A 23,127-nucleotide genomic window follows, 5' to 3' on the forward strand; every position below is an offset into this window, starting at 1 on the left:
GAATAAGGTGTTGTCTTGGATGATGTGGCTTTGAATTTCTCGTAATCGGATTTCATTATTTTCCAAAACCAAGTTTACAATGGCAGCTTCCTGTACCCCGGTGAACATTTGGCCCCTTCCTCCACCATGGTGTCGTCTCTCAGTCCTTTAGAAAAAATAAAATAAAAATATATATAGGGCTTGGACAATGCAGCCTAAATATTTTCCCCCACAGTAGAGTACATTGTACAGGAAACTTGTACAGTTCATGAATGGCTGATGTCATACACTAAGTAAACAGGTGTCACCCAACTGATACACTATGACATGGGGTATACTACATGTGTACTACATGAAATTTTGGTTACATACCTGTTCTCCAGTCTAAAGGTCCGGATGACAGAGGCGACAGTAAAACGGCTCAAGTTTGGCTGCACTCTCTGTCCAGCCTCACGCATTGTCAACCCATGGTTGATGACATGATCTACTAAGGTTGCTCTGATTTCATTTGAAAGTGTTTGTCTTCTTTGGCCATGAACTCCTCTACCTGCTCTACCCCTACCTCTCACTCTTCCTCCCCCTCTTATTCTCAACCTCCCTCTTCCTCTTCCTCTTCCTCTTCCTCTCTCTGCAATGTCTTCCATTGTTGTTGTAAAAAAAAAAAGGTTCTCACCTGTGGTCTTTTCATAGTGCTTACATCCTGATTGAAGTGTTAACAATTAACCACTGAGGTGTTTGGCCAGGTGGCACATGTAACTGGCCAATTAGCTCATGTAGTGTCATTTTGAATGGCAGTGTTTTGAAATGGCAAACATGTGACTTTATGTCAGATTGTTGTGTCTTATGCAGAGAACTGTATTTAGTGAATTTAAAAAGTGCTATTTTGAAATGCAAAATGTGTGTAAAACAGAAAAGGTGTTTAGACTTTTGGAGACTTGAGAAGAAGTTTTGCTCTCTGTGTGTCAGTTTAAATAATTGTGCTGTGCATGTCATTTTAGTGTGTTAGCAATTGGAAAAAACTGTAATAGCATCAAATAAACATGAATGTACATGAGAAGGAATGTTGTTTCAAATGCGGAAAGACGTCAGTACACACCATTTTTCACATTTAAGTCCACGGAGGTTAATCATCTAACTTCTGACTGCTTTGTCGGACAAAATGGTGGATTCGGCGTTCTGATTGGTAAGATCGCTTGTCAATCAAACTCCCTGCGAAGGGTCAATTCCACTAATGCTCATAAAATGCTTTTATAAGAGTAAAAACTTTTTTCATGTAACATTACAGTTTTTTCCAATTGCTAACACACAATTTTTCAAACTAGTCTGGTTTTATCAAAACACTTAACACAATTCACAAAACCACACACCCAAACTGCAAAATACCTCATATATCCTGCAAAATGAAGCACTGCAACCGAAACTACACAGAGCATTATCAAAATCAAACTTTTGCATGAAATGGCACACACTTCATTCATATTACCAGATTTTTGCCTAACCACCTACACACTGTTGGGCATAATGAAAAGCACCCCCATCTTTAGTATGCTTTGCCATAATACTAAAATATGTATCAGATTGTTCACATGCACAGAAATATTTGCAGATACACACACATGCTGTTGCAACATTTTTATTTTTTTTTCCTTCACTACAGTAAACAAGTCAGTACAACATAAGCACAGCAGATATATTTACATGGGACTGAACAAAAATATTCTTACAAAAAAAGTAAACTGAAAAAGAAAATTTCTGAAAAAAAATATATTACAGTAAAAACAACAACAAAAAAAAAAAAAAGGCAAGAAAAATAATTAGGCAGCATCTTGCCGCACAGCCGGGTCTGGCCACAACGCCTCGTCAACATCACAGGCAATATCTTCCCTTGCCAGACATCGAGGGAAGAAGCGCCTTGAGTGCCTTATCCATCCCTGAATTGCACCCACATCAATCTCATCACATGCCTCTTCCATGGCCTGCACAAGAGGCATGCGCACAAAGGGCTGCCGGTCGTATACCTTCCACCGCCATGCCGAAAAGAATTCTTCTATGGGGTTCAGAAATGGTGAGTATGGTGGGAGGTATTGCACGAGAAATGTTGGGTGGTCAGCAAACCAGTTTTGGACTGGGGCTGCACGATGAAAGCTCACGTTGTCCCATACTACAACGTACCGGTTTCTTTGATGGTCTGCATCATTCATACGCTCTGGTGGTATGAGAATGTTGTGAAGTCTGTCCAGAAATGTGAGAATATGGGCTGTGTTGTATGGTCCAAGTTTGGCATGACGGTGGAGGACACCATGCATATTGGAGATGGCAGCGCACATTGTGATGTTCCCACCACGTTGGCCAGGAACATCTATAATGGCTCTGTGGCCAATGAGGTTTCTCCCTCTTCTTCTGGTCTTTGCTAGGTTGAACCCAGCCTCATCTATAAAGATGAACTCATGTGGGATTGCATGAGCATCCATTTCCAGTACTCCCTGAAAACAAAGAACAAAAATCACTCAATATGGTGTTATCCAGTACACTGGGAAACAATGTTGTGTGTAGTGTACTGCAGTCAATATAGTACTTACATCCACATATGCTCGTCTGAACTCTTTGTTTCTTTGAGAGTTTCTCTCAAACGGCACCTTATAAAGTTGTTTCATTCTGATTTGGTTTCGCTTGAGAATGCGAGCCAATGTGGACAGACGAACTCGTTGAATGTTGTTGAATAAGGTGTTGTCTTGGATGATGTGGCTTTGAATTTCTCGTAATCTGATTTCATTATTTTCCAAAACCAAGTTTACAATGGCAGCTTCCTGTACCCCGGTGAACATTTGGCCCCTTCCTCCACCATGGTGTCGTCTCTCAGTCCTTTAGAAAAAATAAAATAAAAATATATATAGGGCTTGGACAATGCAGCCTAAATATTTTCCCCCACAGTAGAGTACATTGTACAGGAAACTTGTACAGTTCATGAATGGCTGATGTCATACACTAAGTAAACAGGTGTCACCCAACTGATGCACTATGACATGGGGTATACTACATGTGTACTACATGAAATTTTGGTTACATACCTGTTCTCCAGTCTAAAGGTCCGGATGACAGAGGCGACAGTAAAACGGCTCAAGTTTGGCTGCACTCTCTGTCCAGCCTCACGCATTGTCAACCCATGGTTGATGACATGATCTACTAAGGTTGCTCTGATTTCATTTGAAAGTGTTTGTCTTCTTTGGCCATGAACTCCTCTACCTGCTCTACCCCTACCTCTCACTCTTCCTCCCCCTCTTATTCTCAACCTCCCTCTTCCTCTTCCTCTTCCTCTCTCTGCAATGTCTTCCATTGTTGTTGTAAAAAAAAAAAGGTTCTCACCTGTGGTCTTTTCATAGTGCTTACATCCTGATTGAAGTGTTAACAATTAACCACTGAGGTGTTTGGCCAGGTGGCACATGTAATTGGCCAATTAGCTCATGTAGTGTCATTTTGAATGGCAGTGTTTTGAAATGGCAAACATGTGACTTTATGTCAGATTGTTGTGTCTTATGCAGAGAACTGTATTTAGTGAATTTAAAAAGTGCTATTTTGAAATGCAAAATGTGTGTAAAACAGAAAAGGTGTTTAGACTTTTGGAGACTTGAGAAGAAGTTTTGCTCTCTGTGTGTCAGTTTAAATAATTGTGCTGTGCATGTCATTTTAGTGTGTTAGCAATTGGAAAAAACTGTAATGATACGTGTGACCTCAAAGGATGTATGTGTGTGTGAGAGAGAGATAAGCTTTATGCAAGGTTTACAGTAAGGAATGAAGGAACCGGTCAGTCTTTTTTGGTGGTTTTGTTGCTGTGGAAATGGACAGTGAACACTTGGGCGAGTCTCCAAATCAAGCAGATTGTGCATACTTGCACTTTTGCATAGTATGAGATCTCATAAAAATGCTGATATTTTCCTGGGGGTCATTTTAAAGTCTAAATATCTTCATTTAGTGAGGACTGTGGCCAAAATTTAATGCCAAATCTGCTGTTTCCTATTTAATTAGACAGATTATTCACTTTTTAGAGCTAAAATTTCATGTAATTGACACTTTTACGTCAGTCTCTCTTCCTGTGCACCCCTAAGGAGCATTTTATTGCTCAAAGGTTGCTATTTTAGTGCTCAGGAGACTTAATGAAGTTTTCTGTTAAATATCAGCTCTGTTTCAGGTCTAAAATACCTCATGAAAAATAAAATAGACACAACTGTCGATGTAGAGTTCGAGTAGAGAGCTAAAAAATGTGGATATCAGATCAAATCATTTGGTATTAAAAAACATCTTTACATTTTAATCTCATTGTGATTGATGAGAAGCTATTGTTATATTAAAGAGATCTCATTTGTGTTTTTGTTCCCAGCAGAATGAGAAAATCAGCACCAAATCAGAAATAAAACATTAAAATGTTATTGCTCAGCTGTTACTGCTCTTTTGTAGCTCAGGAGATTTACCGGATATCTCAGTATGCATGCAAGTATACACTTTGTTTTAGATGTTTCTCCTCAAATACCTTTCAAGAGAAAGAAAAAAAAAAATCAAATCAATTGATGAGAAATGTTTTCATGAGTTCGTGTAGTGAGATCTCTGTCTTTTGATAGCAGACTTTGGTACCTTGATAATCTGAGCACAGTTTGAGATTCTAATGAGAAACATCTAAGCAGAAAACTTGCACAGAATTCTTTACTTGCGATGTTAATGTGATTTCCATGTAAAAGATGCTGATTCTATCTTGTATGTGGATGACTTAACCAGCATCACTTATATATATCAGGACCTCCGGGTGTAAAAGAAACATGGAGAGAAGAACAGAATCCAGTGACAAGCAATTCTTCTGTTGGAATCGTCAAGTGCAAAGACCATAAGTGTGGGCATTGAGACAGGTGTGTTTGGTTGGAGCTGTACTTTTGCAGAAAAGTAGATCTTCAGGAATAGGATTGCTCACCATTGGAATAGTGCTTTTGTCTCACTGCTGTGTTGCGTCCTCTATTGGATAAACACCTACATTTGAATCTGTGTCACAGTGAACCAAAAATTATCTGAACACTTGAGCCACATTTAAAAATCACTCTTCCTTATGTAACAAAATATCAAACCTAGTGCCATTTTTAAACGAATTGTAGCATGATCAAACCGAAAGTAAGTGCCATGCAATTTGGTTTTCCAGAACATCACAGCATCATACACAAATATATAGAGCAAACTGCAACTAATACCAAGACTCAGGCAAAACAATTCCACTAATGCCACCTCAAGTTTATGTCATCACCACTTCCCATTCCTCTGCATTAATATTCAAGCTAGCCTTAAGGCCAGTTCACACTAAGAACAATAGTTTAAAGTTTATTGCCATTTGCACAGGTACATTACAGTACAGGTACATTGGAATTATCATGCGTTTCTCAGAGACAGCTTTTGTAAAAGTTAAAGGTAGAATAAAAGTAATAAAAAAAAAACATAAGCAGCAAACATTTTTAAAAGTGCAAAAAATAGACAATATGTACAAATAGACTTTCTAATTAAAATAAACATAAAAAATAGTAAACTATATAATATTACACATTGTTTTTTTCAGCTAATATTTTATTTCAGCTTTATTTTGATTAACAGAAATGTTTTTAATTGTTTTAGTTTGCCTGTCTGAAAGTCAAAACATCGATAGAACTGCACACTGTCAATTTTCCAGCTGTTTATATTCAATAATATAATGCTGGTGTGGGACACAGTTTCAGGCAGGAAGTCCCATATCCATCCAGGCCACTCCATAAACCTTTACATTATCCTACTTATAAGAATAATAATAAAAATGTTGGGAAAGTGATAACAAGGCTACCTTTTGTGTATAAATTGTCTCCACTTTCTTTTATCAGTTTTATTTTGATAAACATTCTGTAGCATTACAGTTTTTTCCAATTGCTAACACACTAAAATGACATGCACAGCACAATTATTTAAACTGACACACAGAGAGCAAAACTCCTTCTCAAGTCTCCAAAAGTCTAAACACCTTTTCTGTTTTACACACATTTTGCATTTCAAAATAGCACTTTTTAAATTCACTAAATACAGTTCTCTGCATAAGACACAACAATCTGACATAAAGTCACATGTTTGCCATTTCAAAACACTGCCATTCAAAATGACACTACATGAGCTAATTGGCCAATTACATGTGCCACCTGGCCAAACACCTCAGTGGTTAATTGTTAACACTTCAATCAGGATGTAAGCACTATGAAAAGACCACAGGTGAGAACCTTTTTTTTTTACAACAACAATGGAAGACATTGCAGAGAGAGGAAGAGGAAGAGGAAGAGGAAGAGGAAGAGGAAGAGGAAGAGGGAGAGGAAGAGGAAGAGGAAGAGGGAGAGGGAGAGGGAGAGGGAGAGGAAGAGGGAGAGGGAGGTTGAGAATAAGAGGGGGAGGAAGAGTGAGAGGTAGGGGTAGAGCAGGTAGAGGAGTTCATGGCCAAAGAAGACAAACACTTTCAAATGAAATCAGAGCAACCTTAGTAGATCATGTCATCAACCATGGGTTGACAATGCGTGAGGCTGGACAGAGAGTGCAGCCAAACTTGAGCCGTTTTACTGTCGCCTCTGTCATCCGGACCTTTAGACTGGAGAACAGGTATGTAACCAAAATTTCATGTAGTACACATGTAGTATACCCCATGTCATAGTGTATCAGTTGGGTGACACCTGTTTACTTAGTGTATGACATCAGCCATTCATGAACTGTACAAGTTTCCTGTACAATGTACTCTACTGTGGGGGAAAATATTTAGGCTGCATTGTCCAAGCCCTATATATATTTTTATTTTATTTTTTCTAAAGGACTGAGAGACGACACCATGGTGGAGGAAGGGGCCAAATGTTCACCGGGGTACAGGAAGTTGCCATTGTAAACTTGGTTTTGGAAAATAATGAAATCAGATTACGAGAAATTCAAAGCCACATCATCCAAGACAACACCTTATTCAACAACATTCAACGAGTTCGTCTGTCCACATTGGCTCGCATTCTCAAGCGAAACCAAATCAGAATGAAACAACTTTATAAGGTGCCGTTTGAGAGAAACTCTCAAAGAAACAAAGAGTTCAGACGAGCATATGTGGATGTAAGTACTATATTGACTGCAGTACACTACACACAACATTGTTTCCCAGTGTACTGGATAACACCATATTGAGTGATTTTTGTTCTTTGTTTTCAGGGAGTACTGGAAATGGATGCTCATGCAATCCCACATGAGTTCATCTTTATAGATGAGGCTGGGTTCAACCTAGCAAAGACCAGAAGAAGAGGGAGAAACCTCATTGGCCACAGAGCCATTATAGATGTTCCTGGCCAACGTGGTGGGAACATCACAATGTGCGCTGCCATCTCCAATATGCATGGTGTCCTCCACCGTCATGCCAAACTTGGACCATACAACACAGCCCATATTCTCACATTTCTGGACAGACTTCACAACATTCTCATACCACCAGAGCGTATGAATGATGCAGACCATCAAAGAAACCGGTACGTTGTAGTATGGGACAACGTGAGCTTTCATCGTGCAGCCCCAGTCCAAAACTGGTTTGCTGACCACCCAACATTTCTCGTGCAATACCTCCCACCATACTCACCATTTCTGAACCCCATAGAAGAATTCTTTTCGGCATGGCGGTGGAAGGTATACGACCGGCAGCCCTTTGTGCGCATGCCTCTTGTGCAGGCCATGGAAGAGGCATGTGATGAGATTGATGTGGGTGCAATTCAGGGATGGATAAGGCACTCAAGGCGCTTCTTCCCTCGATGTCTGGCAAGGGAAGATATTGCCTGTGATGTTGACGAGGCGTTGTGGCCAGACCCGGCTGTGCGGCAAGATGCTGCCTAATTATTTTTCTTGCCTTTTTTTTTGTTTGTTTTTTTTACTGTAATATATTTTTTTCAGAAATTTTCTTTTTCAGTTTACTTTTTTTGTAAGAGAATTTTTGTTCAGTCCCATGTAAATATATCTGCTGTGCTTATGTTGTACTGACTTGTTTACTGTAGTGAAGGAAAAAAAATAAAAATGTTGCAACAAGCATGTGTGTGTATCTGCAAATATTTCTGTGCATGTGAACAATCTGATACATATTTTAGTATTATGGCAAAGCATACTAAAGATGGGGGTGCTTTTCATTATGCCCAACAGTGTGTAGGTGGTTAGGCAAAAATCTGGTAATATGAATGAAGTGTGTGCCATTTCATGCAAAAGTTTGATTTTGATAATGCTCTGTGTAGTTTCGGTTGCAGTGCTTCATTTTGCAGGATATATGAGGTATTTTGCAGTTTGGGTGTGTGGTTTTGTGAATTGTGTTAAGTGTTTTGATAAAACCAGACTAGTTTGAAAAATTGTGTGTTAGCAATTGGAAAAAACTAATAGTTACTTCAACATGAACTCATGATTAGTTAAGATATGAACTAATGAAGAGTGATCCAGGAGTCATAGGGATTCATGCATGAAAACAGAAGCCTTGACTATGCGTTAATACATGTTTGATAATTAATGCATTAATTAACATTTAGGGTAAACTAAATCAAACCGTCTCTATAAGAAGGAATAATACATATTTGGACTTTGAAATAAATTTAAACAATTTATTATTGTCAGAATTTAAACTATTGACATCCGCAGCTTCATTATAAACATTACTGAAAGGCACAGGATTAGTTTGCCATTATTTTCACTGACCCTCCTTATTACAGTTTTTTCCAATTACTAACACACAATTTTTCAAACTAGTCTGGTTTTATCAAAACACTTAACACAATTCACAAAACCACACACCCAAACTGCAAAATACCTCATATATCCTGCAAAATGAAGCACTGCAACCGAAACTACACAGAGCATTATCAAAATCAAACTTTTGCATGAAATGGCACACACTTCATTCATATTACCAGATTTTTGCCTAACCACCTACACACTGTTGGGCATAATGAAAAGCACCCCCATCTTTAGTATGCTTTGCCATAATACTAAAATATGTATCAGATTGTTCACATGCACAGAAATATTTGCAGATACACACACATGCTTGTTGCAACATTTTTATTTTTTTTCCTTCACTACAGTAAACAAGTCAGTACAACATAAGCACAGCAGATATATTTACATGGGACTGAACAAAAATTCTCTTACAAAAAAAGTAAACTGAAAAAGAAAATTTCTGAAAAAAAATATATTACAGTAAAAAAAACAAACAAAAAAAAAAGGCAAGAAAAATAATTAGGCAGCATCTTGCCGCACAGCCGGGTCTGGCCACAACGCCTCGTCAACATCACAGGCAATATCTTCCCTTGCCAGACATCGAGGGAAGAAGCGCATTGAGTGCCTTATCCATCCCTGAATTGCACCCACATCAATCTCATCACATGCCTCTTCCATGGCCTGCACAAGAGGCATGCGCACAAAGGGCTGCCGGTCGTATACCTTCCACCGCCATGCCGAAAAGAATTCTTCTATGGGGTTCAGAAATGGTGAGTATGGTGGGAGGTATTGCACGAGAAATGTTGGGTGGTCAGCAAACCAGTTTTGGACTGGGGCTGCACGATGAAAGCTCACGTTGTCCCATACTACAACGTACTGGTTTCTTTGATGGTCTGCATCATTCATACGCTCTGGTGGTATGAGAATGTTGTGAAGTCTGTCCAGAAATGTGAGAATATGGGCTGTGTTGTATGGTCCAAGTTTGGCATGACGGTGGAGGACACCATGCATATTGGAGATGGCAGCGCACATTGTGATGTTCCCACCACGTTGGCCAGGAACATCTATAATGGCTCTGTGGCCAATGAGGTTTCTCCCTCTTCTTCTGGTCTTTGCTAGGTTGAACCCAGCCTCATCTATAAAGATGAACTCATGTGGGATTGCATGAGCATCCATTTCCAGTACTCCCTGAAAACAAAGAACAAAAATCACTCAATATGGTGTTATCCAGTACACTGGGAAACAATGTTGTGTGTAGTGTACTGCAGTCAATATAGTACTTACATCCACATATGCTTGTCTGAACTCTGTTTCTTTGAGAGTTTCTCTCAAACGCCACCTTATAAAGTTGTTTCATTCTGATTTGGTTTCGCTTGAGAATGCGAGCCAATGTGGACAGACTAACTCGTTGAATGTTGTTGAATAAGGTGTTGTCTTGGATGATGTGGCTTTGAATTTCTCGTAATCTGATTTCATTATTTTCCAAAACCAAGTTTACAACGGCAGCTTCCTGTACCCCGGTGAACATTTGGCCCCTTCCTCCACCATGGTGTCGTCTCTCAGTCCATTAGAAAAAATAAAATAAAAATATATATAGGGCTTGGACAATGCAGCCTAAATATTTCCCCCCACAGTAGAGTACATTGTACAGGAAACTTGTACAGTTCATGAATGGCTGATGTCATACACTAAGTAAACAGGTGTCACCCAACTGATACACTATGACATGGGGTATACTACATGTGTACTACATGAAATTTTGGTTACATACCGGTTCTCCAGTCTAAAGGTCCGGATGACAGAGGCGACAGTAAAACGGCTCAAGTTTGGCTGCACTCTCTGTCCAGCCTCACGCATTGTCAACCCATGGTTGATGACATGATCTACTAAGGTTGCTCTGATTTCATTTGAAAGTGTTTGTCTTCTTTGGCCATGAACTCCTCTACCTGCTCTACCCCTACCTCTCACTCTTCCTCCCCCTCTTATTCTCAACCTCCCTCTTCCTCTTCCTCTTCCTCTCTCTGCAATGTCTTCCATTGTTGTTGTAAAAAAAAAGGTTCTCACCTGTGATCTTTTCATAGTGCTTACATCCTGATTGAAGTGTTAACAATTAACCACTGAGGTGTTTGGCCAGGTGGCACATGTAATTGGCCAATTAGCTCATGTAGTGTCATTTTGAATGGCAGTGTTTTGAAATGGCAACCATGTGACTTTATGTCAGATTGTTGTGTCTTATGCAGAGAACTGTATTTAGTGAATTTAAAAAGTGCTATTTTGAAATGCAAAATGTGTGTAAAACAGAAAAGGTGTTTAGACTTTTGGAGACTTGAGAAGAAGTTTTGCTCTCTGTGTGTCAGTTTAAATAATTGTGCTGTGCATGTCATTTTAGTGTGTTAGCAATTGGAAAAAACTGTAAACATATAAAATACTAAATAAACTATTAATTTATCTTAAAAGGTCTTAATTAGTTTTGTGATATTCTTTCCTATCAAACTAAACTACTGTGACTTACATCAGTTCCTGAGGAATCGGTTCCTAAAAAAATAACCAAACAGGAAACATGAACTAAGGTCAGGGAAGGTTTGCTGGGATCAGATTCAGAAGTTCACTCTCCATCCAGACGCAGGCCGTGATCATACTGTACCTCCATTCTCTGACTTTATGAAAAGTCACACAACATCACTTAACTGGACTGAATACTTATATAGTTGTGTTAGTACATGTGTATTTGATAGTAAGTTAATGATAATCATGAGCTGAATTTGGTAAGTAGTTAACAGTGAATTAATTATGATTGCGCCCCCTCAAGTAAAGTCATGACATAAGTATACATTAACAAACCATTAGTTGATGTTAGTATATGCTTAGTTAATAATGAGTTAATTATGATTGTGCCCCCTCAAGTAAAGTCATGACATGATGCACATATCACACATCATTAACTAATATATGAATAAACACTAGAGTGCCATCCTTATTCCTTTACATCCTAAACAGTTTCTGTTTCTGTACAAAAAAACTAAAATAAAAAGTATTTGTATTTTATTTTTATTTATTTAATTAAACATATATGGACTTGAAAGCAAGCCATAAACATACCTGTAAAGACACACATAAGGCACATTTACATGTAAAATAGCGCATGTCCACAAGCTAATGCTAATCAAAGCATATACATTTAAATGACAAAATACAAATACAGTTAATAACTGCACATAACCTCCTGAAAATCCCAATAAAACACACATGTAAATATGTCTTTAATTATTAATTCGGCTTACCAAAGCTGTCAATACATTTATTAGTTTATAATGCCAGCAACACAACAAACGTGCCAAGAGAACACCTTGCGTGCGCCACTAATGAGTGTCCCGCCAGAAACAAACCCTTCATACTTTAGTTCCGGGAATAAACTATGACTATTTAGCTATATGACTAAATATAAATGAACTGTAAAAATCAGAAAACAGTTTAGATCAAATTAAATTTATTAGTGGTAGTTAGTCTATTTTCCACATTTGATTAGACAGATCTATGTAATTAATGGCTAAATAATCATGTGCCATTGCAATTATTTGTCACAAAGCTGCAGATGGCAGATTATGATATTACAGTGTAAATTATGACAGTATTAAATCACGTTTAATTCAAATTCAGAGTACTTCTTGTTTACTCTTATGGAGGCTGATTTATTTAGTTTACCCCTAAATGTTAATTAATGCATTAATTATCAAACATGTATTAATGCGTAGTTAAGGCTGCTGTTTTCATGCATGAATCCTTATGACTCCTGTCGTAGTTAAGGATCACTCTTCATTAGTTCATGATTAGTTCATATCTTATCTAATCATGAGTTCATGTGGAAGTAACTATTAATTTAGGTATTAGTTCATGGTTATTCATGTACTGTTATTGTAAAGTGTTACCGCTTTATATAAACAGATGATTGCCTTGCATGTGCTTCCATTTTCCGTATTCTTCAAAAAGTTTACGCTGTATGTCCTACGCCTTCCCTATTCTACTTACGGAACGAATGCAGCCCAGTTCCATTTTTTTTTTCGTAAATTGATTTAGGGAAGGCGTAGGACATACAGCGTAAGCTTTTTGAAGAATACGGAAAGCGGAACCACGTGCAAGGCGATCATTTGTGTTTATAAAGAATTACAGTTGTTTTGTTTTTTTTTCGAAAATGGCTGATCGTTTCGCTAGATAAGACACTTATTCCTCGTGTGGTATTGTTTAAAGTCCTTTGAAACTGCAATGAAACTATAATTTTGACCTAATTTTGAAAATAGCCTAATCCTGGAATGTTTTCATAATTTCTTTTCGACTGAAGAAAGACATGGACACATTGGATGACATGGGGGTGAGTAAATTATCAGGAAAATTTTATTTTATTTGAAAGTGGACTAATCTTTTAACTTTTAAATTGGCCCCAATTTAAGCCTAAAAATCAGTCTTAGGCACTCCAAAATTACTATTCCGTCACAGTTTACTTATCCTCATTTCGTTCAACATTAACGTGAAGTTCCACGGAAGAAAAATAGTTGTGGTTTTGGACAGTGAGTAAATAATGAATCTGAACAAATCCTTTAAGAAATCAATCGTTATGGTGTTAATATATATATATATTTAATCTCTCATTATATTTAAATGATTTCACAAGATTGATTTTAATCTTTATATTTGGAGGTCAATCCAAAATGGCAATCCAAAGCTGCAAGTCCATGAATTTCCAATAGATGGCAGAATACACCAACACTAGCTCATATGTCAAAACCAACAGTAAATGTTTATTTTACTACAAAATGATAATGATGACACTGTCATCATTTAGCCTTCTTACTCTCCAGTTGTTACAAGCCCGTATGACTTTCTTTATTAGGCTATGTGAAATACAAAAGGAGAAACCCCGACAATGAATGGACTAAAGATGTCAAGTCCAGAAAAAGTAGTCCATATGACTAGCTATATTTCAAGTCCACAGAAATCATACAAAGTTTTGTGTGAGGAACGGGCCGACATTTAGGCCCTAAGTCATTATTCTCTAATAATCTTCCCCTTAAATGGGCGGTTGACCGTTGAATTCGAGACCCGGATCATCAGTTATCAGGCAAAAAAATAATTCACCTTCAGAGCGAGTCATCGCAAAGATGAGACTCAGATTAATCTTAATTCACTTTCCTCGTGTAGCCCACACTCTAACAAATTCGGACAAAATCGATTTTGTTCAAAAAGATCGATATTATTCAAAAGACTCGGAGTCACGTGAACCACTTCTATGATACTATTATTATGATACTTTTATTTTGAATGCATGTCATGTTGGGGGCATTTTTCAGCCATTTACTGTTATTATATTTGGGGAAAAACGGTCTTGAACATCATGCTGTCTTATTTTGTGAGATTAATTTAGTTTTATGTTATTTGAAATCAATTTACAAAATAATTTAAATTATTAATTAAAAAAGAATAAAAAAAAAGGATTAGGCCTACACCTACAAAGCTAGGGATCCTTCGAGAGCGCAGTTTTACGTTTTTCAACCTAGTAGGTAAAATCGCCCCGCTCCCTGCAGTGTCTTGTGCGTCTTACGCTCTTTGTGTTGAATGTGATCAGACAGCGAAACGAAACACACAGACCGTTGTCAGGTGCCTGGAACCACACCGACGCCGATCACAGCGCAACCACCGGCTTTTCTACAGCCTTTAACATACATATCATCACGTTAAATCTTTAATCAGGTGAGTGTTTGTTTGGTTTGCCTTATAAATGCGTATGAAATGAAAGCGGGGCGCGTTTGGTGCGCTGCAGTCCACTGCGGAACACGCGCATATGTGTTATACGTGTTTATTTGTGTTATTTATTCACCAAAATCAAGCGATCACAAATCAGTTAGGTGTTTTATCAGTGATTTGATTATAAATTTACAAATAACCCTTAAAGGAACATAATGTGGCTTTTCTGTCGTAAAGTGATGGCAATACCAGCGTACTTTGATGTACCATGGTGTTGAAATTCCTGTACCATGCTATTGACATTGAACTCTAAGGTAGGCTACTTCCGAGAATACCATGGTACTAAAATGGTAAGTGTTTAAAAAGACATGATAGTACCATAACACCAAACAATCCTGGTCGCATCATAGTAACGTACTTTTCTGTGTTTTATATCAGATGTGGTACATTACATTAGAATACTCTGGTACAATGATACGCAGGTTGTACATTTTTGTAAATGTACACATACAACAAATTACTCTGCATTAGCATGTTTTTTATTTATTTACGTATGCTACTGTATTATTTGAAGTACATTGGAGTACCATGTAAATACTATGGTATTTGAATGTAATATTAATTTAGTTTAAATGGTTAAAAAGTAAGTTCATGATCATTTTACCATGGTACAACCATAGTAATTCTTTCAAACCTTCAACCTTTGGATTGCCAGCCTAGACCTTTAAAAATTAAACTGTATTAAGTTTGGTCTGCTATTGATGCTAGTTTTAATTGTAATTTTTGGGTCGTTTAGTGAAGTAGTTAGAAAGCTGAGGTGATGAACTGAAGGTTTTAGGGTTGAGTCCCAGAAGTATTCATAAAGCCTATAGATAGACATCAGTTAGTTTTTTGAGATGTCATTGCCAGTTATGAAAAATAACTGCCTGTTCTGCATCAAGTATCACTGTCTTTCTCTGGATTTCACAGAACACACTGCAACATGTAATAATGTGTAGTTGAAGTGTTTGTTTTATAACACTAATATTTATGTGTTTAGTCTTCTGTCCCACCACACAGAAAGACAGTAATGTGGTGTATTTCTAACAATGTCAGCCTATGTTAAGTCACTTCAAAGTCACCATTGTGCACTTACCCCATCAGTTTCCATTGTAAGTGCATACTTGTCAATACGTTTTATGGTTGTTGTTGAGAGACAAAATAAAATTATTTTCAAATTCAGTTAATGACTATTAATTATACTCCGAACACCACGTCTAAATGAGTTGACCTCACAGGATAGAGAAACACTGAGATAACTTGCACAATATCCATGTTTTATCAGTCCCAGAAATCTTCTTAAAAAGTGATTTATTGCTGTAAATACCTTTATAACTTCCTGTTCTTGGGCTGAGCATGATCTCACATGTGACGGTCTGTAAATAGACCGTCAGTACAGTATCTAATCTGTGGTATCAATGAATAGCCGTTGACCTTGACCATTCACTTCAAGTCGATATTGCCTCCTTCTCGACTGCACTGCCTACCTTTCCGCCCTGTTTGCTTTATTTCACAATGCGTTCCTTATGTTCAGACTGCTTGAATCTGTATAAGAGAACCTTTATGCAAGCTAATTTGTGGAACGGATGTGTGGGTTGCTTTACGTAGTTGGAAAGTGGGTGTGAACAATATAAATAGCGACTGATTTCCAGGTATGAGAAGATTGACTGTTTTACCAGTTTTGGAGGTTTAATGTGTGCGGTTTTATTTTATGCATGTAAATGACATGTCATCCAATTAGAATGAGCCACATTACCTAGCTATAATATTAGCTTGTTTTCCTGGATTCCACTGCAGGTATTTACAAGAGGCTGTCACTTGGCCTTTGTTTTAATGTCTAGATTAAGTGTAGTTGACATTTATTGGCATTGTCTTGAAAACCTGATCATCAGCAATAAGTTTACATTGAAAACACCACTTATATTTCTTCAGAACCTGTTTTTCCCTGGTAGAGTTAAAACTACCTGCCTCAGAATGGATTGCTGTGGCAGTTAAGTTGAAAAGCTGGTAGACGTTTCTTAAAAAAAACATTGGAAAGCTGGTAGCTCTATTAAAAAAAAAAAAAAAAAACTTGTAATTTTTAATTATGTAATGGCTTCTGAACCAATGTTTCTGACACTAACCGTATGTTTCTTAAAAAAAAAATGTGGAAGCAAACAAAACACATTTCATATTCAGAAATAAATGGTTCTGACAGAAGGCCTCTGCAGGGATAATCTCGCCTGCGTGTGGAACTCAAGAAGGCCTTTTTTGCCCAGAGTAAAGGGCTCGCTCACTGGGATCAACTTTTGCGGTGTTGTCAAATATCAGTTGCAAAATCCTTTAAAAACTTCCTGATTGGATAAAGGTTGTGTTCTGTATTTTGATGTTTTTTAGGATGTCATTCGTGCCCTGGGGCCATATTACAAAAACTTCTCAATTCTAAAATCCTATATTATATGTTTAGTAACCAATGGTGATTTCAGTTAGTAAACTTGTCAGGTCTTAACTTAAAAGCCATGTATTTTCAACAAGCTGTGTAGTTCAGGGTGATGTCATCAATAGTTTTGTTTCATTTCCCCAGAAGCGAAAGACTGTAAATTTTTTAAAGTACATTTTATATTTTTACTTAAAGGATTAGTCCACTTTTAAATAAAATTTTCCTGATAATTTATGCCCCCCCCCCCCCCCCAAGTCATCTAAGATGTTCGTGTCTTTCTTTCTTCAGTCGAAAAGAAATGAAGGTTTTTGATGAAAACATTCCAGGATTATTCTCCTTATAGTGGACTTCATTGGCCTCCAGACAGTTAAAGGTCAAAATGACAGTTTCAGTGCAGCTTCAAAGGGCTTTAAACAATACCAGACAAGGAATAAGGGTCTTATCTAGTCAAACGATTGGTCATTTTTTCAAAAATACAACTGTATATGCTTTATAAACACAAATGATCGCATTGCACATGCTTCCGCTTTCTGTATTCTTCAAAAAGCTTACGCTGTATGTCCTACGCCTTCACTATTCTACTTACAGGAAAAAACAAACTGCGTTCATTCTGTAAGTAGAATAGGGAAGGCGTAGGACAGACAGCGTAAGCTTTTTGAAGAATAATTGGAAAATTGGAAGCACGTGCAATGCGATCATTTGTGTTTATAAAGCACATAAAGGTTTTTTTAGAAAATGACCGATCGTTTCTCTAGATAAGACTCTTATTCCTCGTCTGGTATTTTTTTAAAGCCCTTTGAAGCTGCACTGAAACTGTCATTTTGACCTTCAACCATTTGGGCTCCATTGAAGTCCACTATATGGAGAAAAATCCTGGAATGTATTCATCAAAAACCTTAATTTATTTTTGACTGGAAAAAGTAAAACATGGACATCTTGGATGACATGAGGGTGAGTAATTTATCAGGAACATTTTATTTGAAAGTGAACTAATACTTTAACTGTTAAGAATGTTCTAAAGGCATCTCCCTGTCATGTTCCAGTGTGTTCTATGCATTGGAAATTACTTATTATTAACAGCATAGTTGTATACATAACTCTTTTAATGAGATCAGTATGTGTTTATTAGCAATTCTCTAAAGCTAAACTAAATTCTTCTGACAGATCTTCGCTTGCGTAATTTGCAAGTTTTTGCGAGATATAGTTAATTTCTTTGAGAATGTTTCTGGCATCAGTGACTGGATCGAGGAAAAACAAAAAACAAACAAACTTTACTTACATGAAAAGCCTGGAGTAAGACCAACAGGAAGAACAGTGCAGTAAATGCTAAGATATGAAAACAAAAAATTTGCAAGAGAAAAAAAAAAGAAAATTGAATCCTTGACGTTTTGGCAGCATCATTGTGTACTTTAACCCTTTCGAGCGTGAGTTTAAAATATTTTAACTGACCCCCCAGAGTGAGTTTTTTTAAAGGCGACCTTTATTTTAGAACGTTTGCCCTTATTGTTTCCATGGCGACGCGTCATGCGTGTCACGTACGCCGAACGCAGCAACAATAACACTATGACAGATGGATTATTATTTTGTTTTTCCTTTTTTATTTAAAATATTCACAAACTTGCTTACCATGTCACCAACTATCTGATATTTTGATCCTCAAATATGTGTGAGTGTTTTTTGTCGTTTAAAGGTGCCCTCGAATGAAAAATTGAATTTATCTTGGCATAGTGGAATAACAAGAGTTCAGTACATGAAAATGACATACAGTGAGTCTCAAACTCCATTGTTTCCTCCTTCTTATATAAATCTCATTTGTTTAAAAGACCTCAGAAGAACAGGCGAATCTGTTACATAACAGTCGGGGTGTACGCCCCCAATATTTGCATATACCAGCCCATGTTCCCAACATTATGAAAGGCATTAGACAAGGGACCGAATCATCGAGCCGAGCCGAATCATCAGACTAGGTAAGCAAGCAAGAACAATAGGGAAAAATGGCAGATGGAGCAATAATAACTGACATGATCATTGATATCATGATATTTTTAGTGGTGGTTGTAAATTGTCTTTATAAATGTTTCGTTGGCATGTTGTTAATGTACTGTTAAATGTGGATAAAGTTACCATCGTTTCTTACTGTATTCACGGAGACAAGAGCCGTCGATATTTTCATTTTTAAACACTTGCAGTCTGTATAATTCATAAACACAACTTCATTCTTTATAAATCTCTCCAACAGTGTAGCATTAGCCGTTAGCCACAGAGCACAGCCTCAAATTCATTCAGAATCAAATGTAAACAATATAACAGTATACAATACTCACATAATGCGACGCATGCATGACGAACACTTTGTAAAGATCCATTTTGAGGGTTATATTAGCTGTGTAAACCTTGTTTAGGCACTGTTTAAGGCAAGCGCGAGCTCCGTGGGCAGAGAGTGCGTGATTTAAAGGGGCCGCACAGCATAAATCGGCTCATATTTAATGATGCACCAAAATAGGCAGTTAAAAAAATTAATTAAAAAAAATCTATGGGGTATTTTGAGCTGAAACTTCACAGACACATTCAGGGGACACCTTAGACTTGTATTACATCTTGTAAAAAAAACATTCAATGGCACCTTTAAAAACCTTCATAAATGATCTTTATCTTGATCTATAATACGAGATGGGGCCGCCATCTCAGTTTGCCCCGCAGTTCGCAGAGTCCTGTCAGTTAGCTCTACAGCACGTAAATTCATCAGTTTCTCCTGAAATATATGCAAATAAGTGGCTGGTGAACTGGAAGAATAATCTAATAGAGTAAACTTTATAGTTACTTAGGCCCATTATGTGTGTCTGATATGAATAAATGTCGGCAAATTATATTTGAATTCACTGTTATTGCTGCTTCCACTGATGTCTGACATCAGTGTGTATTTTATTAACTCTAAATGTATTGTTTTACTGGTGCTTATGCGTATTTAAATGTATGAAACCTTAACAAAAACATTATGTGGCTGAAAACACTGCATAGTTGTGACATATGACAAGAGCTGCGCGCGTCCGTCTCGCAGCCAAAGCGCGAAAGCTCAGTTTGAATCTGGCAGTTATGTGGCGTCGCTGAACGTTCGAAATCCCATATATGGAACCGTACACCCAGGGGCACAGAAATAAAAATCCCATATGTGGGACCGCACCGCTCAAAGCGTTAAATGTACTGCTTGTGAACTAGGGTTTTATTACAATTCTAAATCAACAAATCCTAAGATGTTAACAGCACTTAGTTTTATTATACTCACCTCCATGTGATGTTTAAGCACAAATACAGTGTGGTGTGGGGTGGCCTGACACTGTGTTAACATTGGCTTTTTTCACAGATGGTATCAGGTATATGTATTATAGCAATGTTTATTCAGTAAACAAGCACGATTCCTAGAAGTCGGTAATCAAATTAAAATGAGTTAACTAGAATACAAATAAAAAATAGTACATAGTTTTATTACAAAATGTTATTAGATGCAAATAACATTAATTTGCATGAAAGTCAATGTTACTTGTGATGTTTAAGTACAGACTGAGTGTATAACTATTGTTGGCACAACACTGTTCTAACATTGATTACTTAAGCAGATGATATTTACTTTAGTTGCCTATGTTTAATCAGTACATACAGTATGAATTAAAAGGAATCATTACAGCTGGAATTCGTAGGATATAGTAATTCCTCTGCAGTGAGTGTGATTAAATTAAGATGACTGAAAATATTGACATAATTTTATTATAGATTTTCATTAAGGTGTGGTCAAAGTTTTAGTAGTTTGAGTAGCAATAACACCTATCATGTGCAAATTTAATCAGGACTAATGTGCAACTACTAAAGTACTATCAGTTCTTGAGTGTTGACCACCCAAGTTAGATGAACTAAATTCTGTCAGAACAACAGATTAACCCTTTTGAATGTCCTCGGTACTGTTCAATAACCTCTTTGGCCAACTACTGTTTAAAATGTTTCAACCTATTGTAAATTATTCATCAGCGTTTTCCATAGCTGTCCTATGGTTACGTAAGTTTCCGAGGGAAAAGGCACTTCTCTGTGAATGCTGTTCCACTCTATTTCAGGCACTTGCGCCCTGCAGGGTTCCTCTGAAGTGCAGGAATTTTAGTTTTTCCGGGCAGCATTTCAACACTTATTGTGTTGAAAAAAAAATATGATGTGTCAGGCTTGATACAACATGTCAGGAACTCCAAAGAAAGGGGATGTGAATTTGTGAAAGTTCCGATAATGTTGTAATTCCAAGAAGCAACATATAGAAAATTTACTTTATAGGTAAAATGATTCAATTCAAAGTCTGACGAAGAATCAACTAAACCGAATTTGAGAACTAAAGTTCAGCCTTGTGTTTGCAGATGCATTTGTTGTGTAGATTAATAATTAGCCTGATAGTTATGTCGGCCATGATCGTGGTTTTATATAATTTGAGCAAACAAAGTTCTCTCTGTAAAATAAAAAAGGTGCTGTCATTTTTCAACCCATTTGCATTACTGTGCAGCTTAGGTTTAAATATAATCATGATGTAATTGAGGAATTCTAGAGGCATTTAAGCCTAGGTCGCCTTCTGCTGTTTCTAAGATACTGCTTATAAGATCACAACATATGTTTGCTTATCTCAAAGTATTATGTACAAAGGTCAAAAAGTTTTTTCAATGTTATATTCTCCTCTCAGGAAGATATTTTTTCAAAAAGAATATTTGCAAGCCTATAATTACAAATTATAAATCAGTATAATATAAGACATTATAATTATATTTAATAGATATTTGTAATTATAATTAAAAAATATCTATTAAAAGCATCTTTCAATTGTTTGAAAAATGTGTAATTTGATTGCAAACAGAATTTGTTTTGCAAAACAACAATGTAGTTTATACAAGAACAGCAGAGTTTGCTTCCTGACACTTTAGCCTGAACTAAGACTAAATTGTGAATTATAATTATAAAATTATGTAGTTTTGCACACACCTACTAGTAATTTTCTGTGATTTTTCAACGCCTTTCACAATTTAAGCAATACTTAAGTTTTTTGCGTAACAACAATTACAAAATATCCTACATTATGCTTTGTCCTATTTAGGCAATATTTGAACAGATATACGAGTCTGTGATAAGGAACAAAACATTTTATTTAAAAAAAAAGTGACTGTATTTGTTTGCTATTCTGTAAAACCACAATAGTAAAACATAAAAAGTGCTCTGCAAGTGTTACACCTACTCTTAATACCAACATAATACCGATAGAAGGGTGTAACTTTCTTATAGATCATTTTAGCAGCAAATTATGTGATGTATCATTTTTCCAGGGAACTAGTCATTGTTTGGTAATTATTAAATGTGGTGTGATATGAGTAGGGTAGTTTTGTATTTTGCCCTGGGGGTTGTATCTACCCCTGCTTCTCATCAGTATCAGATTTAGTAAGATTTGTTAACCTAATGGAAAAATAGGTCTTGACCTGGTTCCTTTGTGGTCATGTGGCATCTTTTGCTTTTTGTTGCTCTTTGCTAAATGTATTCTGGTTTACCACGATACACGTCAACTGTTGATTTTTAGTTTTTTTTTTTTTCATATTAACCCTTAAATGCATGACTGTTTCACCAATCATTCTTACATATTCGGGTCTTTATTGATCCGGATCTATATCTAACACTGATGGATCTCTAGCTGTCACGTCAATATAAAACTCCTCTGTTATTAGAGTAACAATTACAGAAGAATAAAATAAAGCATATTTTGTTACCTTTTGGAGCTTGAAAAGGGCTCAGTTTGAGCAGATGTTTTATGCCATCATCACTGTCCTTGTCAGAGCTCATTTCCCTGTAAATTCAGCAAATAATGGGCTAGTTTTATGTTTTTGAGGTCATGAATATGAGCCCACTTGCAATCTCAAACATATTCTTAAAACTATATAATTTTCAACATCTTCAAAATCAATATTTCGATCACCAACAGTTTCACCAGATCAATCCAGTGACAGTTACAGTCATATTTGATTGCGTTCAGTACTTGCCCCGTAGTAAACTGCTGAGCCATTTCATGTTTTTCTTATTATTTAGTTTTTCTGTCTGAATGAATCGTCACTTCAGCTGTAACGAGGCGGGACTCATGGTAAGATCCATATGCAAGCTTTTATTACAAAAGTAAGCATGGTCGTACAGGCAGG

General features: G+C 36.9%; 2 protein-coding genes across 2 annotated transcripts in view; one reads left to right on the forward strand and one right to left on the reverse strand.

Annotated features, from left to right (window-relative positions):
• Positions 1 to 1,484: 1,484 nt before the first annotated feature.
• On the reverse strand, positions 1,485 to 2,827 carry LOC137029115 (uncharacterized). The gene is made up of 2 exons (XM_067398637.1): positions 2,559 to 2,827; positions 1,485 to 2,462 (listed from the first exon to the last, which is right to left on the reverse strand). The coding sequence occupies exons 1-2, from the start codon at positions 2,802 to 2,804 to the stop codon at positions 1,794 to 1,796; spliced, it is 915 nt and encodes a 304-aa protein (XP_067254738.1). The 5' UTR covers positions 2,805 to 2,827; the 3' UTR covers positions 1,485 to 1,793.
• Positions 2,828 to 14,305: 11,478 nt separating this feature from the next.
• mgat5 (alpha-1,6-mannosylglycoprotein 6-beta-N-acetylglucosaminyltransferase) overlaps positions 14,306 to 23,127 on the forward strand; it is a 76,638-nt gene continuing 67,816 nt past the window's right edge. The window contains exon 1 of the mRNA XM_067395945.1: positions 14,306 to 14,475. The gene's annotated coding sequence lies outside the window, so the exon portion shown is untranslated. The remainder of the gene's footprint in view (positions 14,476 to 23,127) is intronic.

The sequence above is a fragment of the Chanodichthys erythropterus genome, chromosome 10 (assembly GCF_024489055.1).
Source record: "Chanodichthys erythropterus isolate Z2021 chromosome 10, ASM2448905v1, whole genome shotgun sequence".
Lineage (NCBI taxonomy): Eukaryota > Metazoa > Chordata > Actinopteri > Cypriniformes > Xenocyprididae > Chanodichthys > Chanodichthys erythropterus.

Bases quoted from the DNA above. Each gene is read 5' to 3' on its own strand.
- LOC137029115 (XM_067398637.1), bottom strand. From the start codon at position 2,804: ATGTTCACCGGGGTACAGGAAGCTGCCATTGTAAACTTGGTTTTGGAA. The intron at 2,463-2,558 runs GTAAGTACTATA...CTTTGTTTTCAG, and splicing joins TCAGACGAGCATATGTGGAT to GGAGTACTGGAAATGGATGC.